Source organism: Salmo salar, chromosome 05 (genome assembly GCF_965601325.2).
Source record: "Salmo salar chromosome 05, fSalSal1, whole genome shotgun sequence".
NCBI lineage: Eukaryota > Metazoa > Chordata > Actinopteri > Salmoniformes > Salmonidae > Salmo > Salmo salar.
Window position 1 is genome coordinate 74542361 of NC_138295.1, and position 8806 is coordinate 74551166.

The 8806-nt window shown below is 42.6% G+C and overlaps 1 protein-coding gene across 1 annotated transcript; it reads right to left on the reverse strand.

Annotated features, from left to right (window-relative positions):
• Nucleotides 1-3965: 3965 nt before the first annotated feature.
• LOC106605780 (L-rhamnose-binding lectin CSL2-like) lies at nucleotides 3966-8085 on the reverse strand. Its single transcript, XM_045719421.1, has 8 exons — nucleotides 8055-8085; nucleotides 7713-7748; nucleotides 6839-6892; nucleotides 6623-6758; nucleotides 6030-6139; nucleotides 5852-5896; nucleotides 4563-4701; nucleotides 3966-4071 (listed from the first exon to the last, which is right to left on the reverse strand). Exons 1-8 carry the CDS (start codon nucleotides 8083-8085, stop codon nucleotides 3966-3968), a joined length of 657 nt encoding a protein of 218 aa, XP_045575377.1.
• Between the last annotated feature and the right edge of the window lie 721 nt (nucleotides 8086-8806).

The following is an 8806-nucleotide window of genomic DNA, read 5'->3' on the forward strand; positions in this document are numbered from 1 at the left end:
AAAGATTGCGACCCCCCCACCCTTTGCCTCACAATGGTTTGATCCACTGCCAGTTCCTTAGTTGGCAAGGTAACAGAGGGGTGTTATCCACTGTCTGAAAGGCACTCAATGAACGTAACTGACGTGAGGTTAATCCAGTCAATCGCGCACACACACTAGCTGAATATGCAGAGCTAGCGGGCAAATATTAACTATTAAGCTAGCTAGTAATTATTCCATTTATGTGGCCTCGTCAAAGATGGAATCTTTGCTATCGTCAATTTATTCCAAGATCAGCATGCAGATGATGTAAGTTAGTGCTTCAAAGTCCCTGTGATAAGGTTAGCGATAAAATGAAGTCCAAACTGAACAGAACTACACTCTCTTCTACCATTGTCTTAAATATATTTAATGGTCTCGTTGCAAAAGCTAAATTGTCGCAAGGGAACTTTTATTTATTTATTTTATTGCACCTTTATTTAACCCGGGTAGCAAAGATTATAGCAAACACCATTGAAACGGAATTGGTGCTCACTAGCTTTGCAAATTCAGCTATTGTTGGAAGCCAGCCAATATGAAAAAAACTATTAAAATTACAAAAGGTTGCAGCATATGTTGTGTAAATGGTGAACTCATACAGCTGTCAACTCTTGTCATTTTAATACGTTTCACATTTGCTAGCTACCTTTTAGATCGAAGCCCAAATAGAATGATAAAAGATAAGATGATAGAAGCCCATCTCCTACTGTAAATAACCTACACACTGTGTGTGTGTGTAGCCAGCCAGCCAGGTAGAAAAATGGCAGAAAAATAAAAGACAGACAGAGTATTTTTCAGTACACCAAAACGCAAAGTAAGAACCCTAGTAGCCTAATATCTCAAAGACTAGTTGATAAAATGTTCATAAGAAAGAAATGAAATTCTAATGGAAATGTTTCACAATGATGTCATTAGGCAGAGCAGGCAACAGATGGCACACAGACAGCAGAGTTGGGGACAGATATGCAGGGACATACTGGCAGAGACAGGGAGTCTCAGGTAAGTTTGTTGAGTCTTTGTTTGGCAACATTATGAAAGGTTCTCAATGTTTTTTACTTGTAAAATAGGAACATAATTGGAAAATGCCATGGATACCACCACTCTCAACTTAAACTGGTGACTGAACTAAGATTTGTTAAAGGCAATGGTATTGCTGTTGTGATTAGTTGTGTAGTTTTGGGTACCGGTAGTTAGGAGTACGGCAAACACCTTATTTCTTTGGTTCCTCAATATACATTTACCATATTACAATGTAGGCTATGTGTTACAGCACTACTTTTGGTGTCCCCCTCAGGAATTGCTCTTGAGAAAATGTCATGTAATTGTCCCCTCCAAAGTTGATATCAGATTTTCGCCCCTGTATGTTTCTGAAACGATGCACCATGCTGCCTTGTTGACAACATGACCGAGCTGCGCAGATTAGCCTACTGTTCAGTTTTTGCCCGTTCACGTCATGGGCCATAGACCTGTGCACCGCGACTCAGGTTAATAGAGCTCCCTCCTTGAGCGGATGTTCGCGGGGCGGGAACACAGTTATAATTAGTACACTGCAAATTGACCGCAATAATCCAAAACAGATATAGTACTTGACAAAAACAGAATAATTGCAAACCTTGATTACATTGGGATACTGTGATGGCCCTGAATTTGTCTGAACCGTCTCAGTGCTTCCCCTTTAGTTCCCAATGAAATAGCCAGCATCAGCTGCGCAAACGTGGGGTTGTGATGGAGACGCGAATGAGGATGTGTTCAACCCTCAGTTCCGAAGCGTCTCTATTCCGTTTGTTTTGTTGTATTTAAAAGTGAGCCTTGTAGGCTAATAGCAAGTTTACCCAGGATCGGATCCACTCTTTGCTTCCGTTGGACCACATGTCCGTTGTTCTTCGTGGCCTTTCTCCGCTGGAGATCTGTTGGCGGATTGGGTTGTCTGACTGACCACAACCTTTTTGTATACGGTATTTCATTTGTTTTGGTGTGATGTATATCGTGATGATTTATGTGGTCAGTTGTAGTTGAAGACGTATTGAGATGTGTTATTCTTTATGGTTGTGTGCTAAAAGAGTTGATATTTTGATTGTATGATTGAGACTGGGTTTACGCTACACTTGTATGAACGGACAAACATTGCGTGACTAAGGTCACTTGAGTTCCCTGAACTCCTTTACCGGGATGGACTCTTTTAGGCCCGAGGTACAGGACTTTTCTGGAGGAACCAGAACTCATTATTTGTTATATTATGTGTGTGGGATCATTTGTTGGTAATACAACCCACGCAAAATAAGTTGTTTGAAGTTATTTCCAATGTTTTAAGGGTTTATGAAAAGTGTATGTCCATCCTGACTTTTACATGAATCCTTTATATTGGTGTAGACCAGATGGGACTCATTCCCTCCCAAACCAAAAGGAGAAACCAATATTTTCTCTGGTAGGCACAACCTACCTGGCACCCCATTAAACAACCTCAAGTCAAAACCGTTACAATACGATCACATATGTCTCTCTTTATGTGTGGGAATACTTGAAGTTTTTTTTTTCATGTATACATTGAATATTAATTTCTCGTCCTGGTCTGTCTCATGAAGATCTGTCTCATGAAGATCTGTGAATGGAACAGTGACTGCTCAGTGGGAGTCAATTGGAGCATTTCATTTTGGCCTGATTTTAGATAAATTAGTGTCACGTTTATGAATGTATATTTTATTTTCGTCAAGTGTAAATATGAGCACCCCATTGCTTTTGCAACTGCACCTTCGCCCTTGAAGTCCTGCGTCCACGTGTGGACTACCATCTCCTTTGGACGCCAGGTCCCTGTAAATTCTTAATAGCGCAAAGAATTGAACATTTTCTTCCTCTTCTGTTCATGTCGCTGGGTTGGACAGTGAGGTAGTGACAGATGCTACAGTAACTCAGATCTCAGTGTGTGGAAACTTGCTGCTCTGGACCCATTTCAAGTACCAGAATGATGCTATGGGTGAAGAGATTCTCACCTTAACAGTAAAGGCTGCAGGCTCTACCAACAAAATACACAAGGACTGTGGTACCCTGTAAACCATGATCCGTATGTCACACACTGAGTCAAACATAAATGGTTGCTGTACCTACAAGGACCTGTACATTGCTAAACATGACCCGATAGCCAGTGAAGACAGGGAGAGGGGGCTCATTTTGAAAGTGTGTTGCTTATTTGACTGTTAGCTGGAGCAGGCCTTCACTGACAAGCTTCTAAACTACCAGCCCCTCATATCACACTTGGACATAAGTTAGTGGCACTGATATTTGGTAGTCTGGGCCACATATAGACTGACAGTACCTTGGCTTCCAGATTGCAGGCCTGCCTAAGACTAAAGCAGAGTAACCAGCGAGGTACTGCTCTGTTTCAGCTGTGATGGGCAGCCTAGCTGTATGGATAAGAATGTGCGTTTTGTATGCTTTAGTGTCCATGTATCCAAGACCTTTGAATCCTTATTGATGTAATGCAACTTATTGTTAAAAGAAAATGTGATGTTTGATTGCATGAACATGACTCTTTTGTTCAATATTACTATTTAATTCAGATCAACCACCTCAGTTCATAAAATCAACATTATTTTGAAGAAATGCTTTAGTACACAAACTATTATATCAATGTTATTTGAAGAGTTTATTTTGGGGTTCATGTTTTATTTCTCCATGTATCCTTCTGACCGCACCTTGCTTTTAGAAAGTGTTCCTACACAGTGTTGATCGTAAATGATGCCAATGCCAAAATAATCAATATGATTGACAAACCTTGACAAGAAAATTCTACATTTTACTCAATTTTGAGATTCATGAGGACAGGAAAGACAGATCCACCCGATGAAGATATCCCAGAAGTATCTTGTCTTCATGTTCATCAGAAGATCTCCTGCAAGACAAAAACAATCAGCCTCAGCATCCTACTTCCCAGTCGTGTGTGTGCCTCACGTTTAGCCACAGGTGTAAGCCACATCCAGGTACTTGTAGGTTCCTACACAGGGATCTCCAAATAGAGAGTTGGACACCGGGACGTCACACTGGCTCTTCCCATCACAACTGTGTCAACGATAGGTACAGGTTAACACTACAGTCATGTTTCTACAGTACAGGTTAACACTACAGTCATGTTTCTACAGTACAGGTTAACACTACAGTCATGTTTCTACAGTACAGGTTAACACTACAGTCATGTTTCTACAGTACAGGTTAACACTACAGTCATGTTTCTACAGTACAGGTTAACAGTACAGTCATGTTTCTACAGTACAGGTTAACACTACAGTCATGTTTCTACAGTACAGGTTAACACTACAGTCATGTTTCTACAGTTCAGCTTAACACTACAGTCATGTTTCTACAGTTCAGGTTAACACTACAGTCATGTTTCTACAGTACAGTCATGTTTCTGCAGTACAGGTTAACACTACAGTCATGTTTCTACAGTACAGGTTAACAGTACAGTCATGTTTCTACAGTACAGGTTAACACTACAGTCATGTTTCTACAGGTAGAAGTAACACTACAGTACACACTGCAGGTTTCAATACCTCTTTGCCACCTTACTGGCAGTGGTGAATTGGCTGAGGCAGTTGGTGTTGGTTAGTTGGTTAGCGGGCCGATTAAAGGAACACACTTGCTGGTCACGGCGGCCATAGTTGGCACTGTGGATCTGGATCGTACCTTCATCTGAGGGAGAGGAGGATGAGGTAAGGCCGGATGTCTTTGGTGTGTGCTAGTGATGGTAATATAAACCATATATAATACTGCTCATATTGTATCATATGACATAGAATACTGTACAGCTGAGTTGATGAGCTTTACCACATTCTAATAGAGCACCAGAGCCTCACCACATTCTAGAAGAGCACCAGAGCCTCACCACATTCTAGTAGAGCACCAGAGCCTCACCACATTCTAGAAGAGCACCAGAGCCTCACCACATTCTAGTAGAGCACCAGAGCCTCACCACATTCTAGAAGAGCACCAGAGCCTCACCACATTCTAGTAGAGCACCAGAGCCTCACCACATTCTAGAAGAGCACCAGAGCCGCACCACATTCTAGTAGAGCACCAGAGCCTCACCACATTCTAGAAGAGCACCAGAGCCTCACCACATTCTAGTAGAGCACCAGAGCCTCACCACATTCTAGAAGAGCACCAGAGCCTCACCACATTCTAGTAGAGCACCAGAGCCTCCCCACATTCTAGTAGAGCACCAGAGCCTCACCACATTCTAGAAGAGCACCAGAGCCTCACCACATTCTAGAAGAGCACCAGAGCCTCACCACATTCTAGTAGAGCACCAGAGCCTCACCACATTCTAGTAGAGCACCAGAGCCTCACCACATTCTAGAAGAGCACCAGAGCCTCACCACATTCTAGTAGAGCACCAGAGCCTCACCACATTCTAGAAGAGCACCAGAGCCTCACCACATTCTAGTAGAGCACCAGAGCCTTACCACATTCTAGTAGAGCACCAGAGCCTCCCCACATTCTAGTAGAGCACCAGAGCCTCACCACATTCTACAAGAGCACCAGAGCCTCACCACATTCTAGTAGAGCACCAGAGCCTCACCACATTCTAGTAGAGCACCAGAGCCTCACCACATTCTAGTAGAGCACCAGAGCCTCACCACATTCTAGAAGAGCACCAGAGCCTCACCACATTCTAGTAGAGCACCAGAGCCTTACCACATTCTAGTAGAGCACCAGAGCCTCCCCACATTCTAGTAGAGCACCAGAGCCTCACCACATTCTAGAAGAGCACCAGAGCCTCACCACATTCTAGTAGAGCACCAGAGCCTCACCACATTCTAGTAGAGCACCAGAGCCTTACCACATTCTAGTTGGGCAAAAGAGCCTTCACACGTGATGCTGCGTGCTGCAAGGACAAACAAAAAGAAATTACACCACACTGGCCACTGCTGGGCAGACATAAATAAAGACATACCTTTTCATAGCAGACATTTGCCAGGTGTAGTATTTTGTATTATTATACATAGAAACAGACTGACTTGCTCGGATACAGGTGTAGGTGGTTTCCAGGTATTTGTAGATTCCAACACAGGGGTCAGAAGTACGGAAGACTTCAGTGTTCACTTCACACACCTGTTTCCCATTGCACCTGGGGGATATCAGGAGGTAAGATGAGCTATGGCTGGGATTTAATCAAACGCGTTGTCAACAAGCATGCAGCGCTTGACATTTAAAGCAGACATCTGCAGTGTTTACCGGTAACGTCAGGAAAATTGGCTTTAAAAAAGGCACATTGATACTGAACCTCTGTGAGAGGACGTCCACGGTACGGTGCCTGTCTTTATCACATAAACGCTGACTGAGTACCTCTATGAGAGGACCAGGGTGCCTGTCTTTATCACATAACACTGACTGAGTACCTCTATGAGAGGACCAGGGTGCCTGTCTTTATCACATAACACTGACTGATTACCTCTATGAGAGGACCAGGGTGCCTGTCTTTATCACATAACACTGAGTACCTCTATGAGAGGACCAGGGTGCCTGTCTTTATCACATAACACTGACTGAGTACCTCTGTGAGAGGACGTCCACAGTGCCTGTCTTTATCAAATAAACACTGACTGAGTACCTCTGTGAGAGGACCTCCAGGGTGCCTGTCTTTGAACACTGTGTGTTGGTTAGCTGGTTGGCAGGTCGTCCTTCTCTGCAGGTGGTTCCGTCAGTCCGTCCGTACAGAGCTCTCTCAATGAAGATCACTCCAGAATCTAGCAGGGCAAGAAAAACAATGTAAAGAAACAGACAGCACTATGGGGAAACCATCAGGATAGAATGTGTGTGTTCTTACCACAGTTCAGGAACTGGACGTTTTCTCCATTGTCACAGGTGACCACTCTACTCGCTGAGTGAGAAACAATTACCATCACATTAACTGAACAAAATATATAAAACGCAACAAATGTGTTGGTCCCATGTTTCATGAGCAAAAATGTTTAAAATCGCTGTAATTTTCCATATGCACAGAAAGTTCAAATGTTGTGCACAGATTTCTTTACATCCCGTTTAGTGAGCATTTCTCCTTTGCCAAGATAATCCATCCACCTAATAGGTGTGGCAAATCAAGAAGCTGATTAAACAGCATGATCATTACACAGATGCACCTTGTGCTGGGGACAATAAAAGACTCTAAAATGTGCAGTCACAACACAATGCCACAGATGTCTCAAGTTGAGGGTATGTGCAATTGGCATGCTGACTGCAATAGTGTCCACCAGAGCTGTTGCCAGAGAATAGAATTTACATTTCTCTACCACAAGCCACCTCCATTTTAGAGAATTTGGCAATACATCTAACCGGCCTCACAACCGCAGACCACGTGTAATCACACCAACCCAGGACCGCCACATCTGGCTTCTTCACCTGCGGGATTGTCAGAGAGGGGAGGGGGGTGCTGAGGAGTATCTCTGCCTGTAATAAAACCCTTGTGAGGAAAATCTAATTAGAACTGGCTGGGCCTGGAGCCAATGAGTGGGGGCCCACGGTGGGTCATGAAGTCGCCCTTGCCCAGTCATGTGAAATCCACTGGATAGGACCTAATGAATTTATTTCAATTGACCAATTTCTTTATATGAACTGTAACTCAATAAAATCTTTGAAATTGTTGCGTGGATATTTTTCTTCAGTTTAGAAAATGATGTGCTCACACACAATCACCCACGTACCTGCAGCTGGTAGTGTACAGCAAACTGCAGCCAGCACTGAAACACATCACACAGCTAGTTCAGATTTTCTAACCTTGGTCAGTCTCTTCGTAATTCTTTACAGGAGAAGAGTAGTGTACATTATATACAGTAAGTATATACATACTGTACAGCATATAGTATGGTACAGAGTATAGACAGACATGGGACATCACCTAGTCCTCAATACAGGATGCTGTATACTAGACCTGGGTCATACTGTTTATATTAGACTTCAGTTACTTTCAAATAAACATACATTTAGAACCATCTGGAAAATACTGGAATGCAAATACATATTTTGTTACAATTCAGTATACTCACAGGTGAATGCAGTCAGTTTTAAAATGAGCATGATGCTGGGTACAGGTGTGTTAGTAACAGGTAAGATGCTACGGATGGTCACCTGGCCAAATAAAGCTTTGATTAACATGTGATACTTGTCAAGATCAGATCCTTGTTCGCAAAGCATCAACCAGGAACACAAAGCACAACAGATTAGCAGTCATCTTGGCAACACATAACTAAAATCTCACGCCAGCTCAAACCACAAGTACTGTGTGACGTGCCGTCCTCCCTTTACTCAATCACCACAGCATGAAGCCCATTTGAGTTATCGTTGTGTTTTATTTTCTCTGGGTGTCAATTTACCTGTGATTATGTAACGTAATACTGATTGTTTCCGTAAAAATGTAGTTAATTCTCCGATAGTGAGATCATTTTTTATTTGAGCCTGGTGGCATCTTTCAGTTTTGGACGGTTTCATTCAGGAACCTATTTGGCCGGATCCACTACCTTTTTTTGAAAGAACAATTATTAACTTTTTGCAATGTACAAATGATTACTGAGTGTTTAACCGAAAGGGGTTATTTTTCCAACTAACAGACCAATGTCAGTTCTATTTGAATTACATTTTGTTTAGGTTTTTCTGTGAACTCAATGCGTAGTTTCTCTGGAGATAAATCAGATCCAGCCTGAACTGTGTAATGTAGAGGGGAGTTGTAGTTTGCAAAAGGCCAATATTCTACATAGTGTAGCGCATAACATAGTAAATAACTACAATAACCATAATCCAT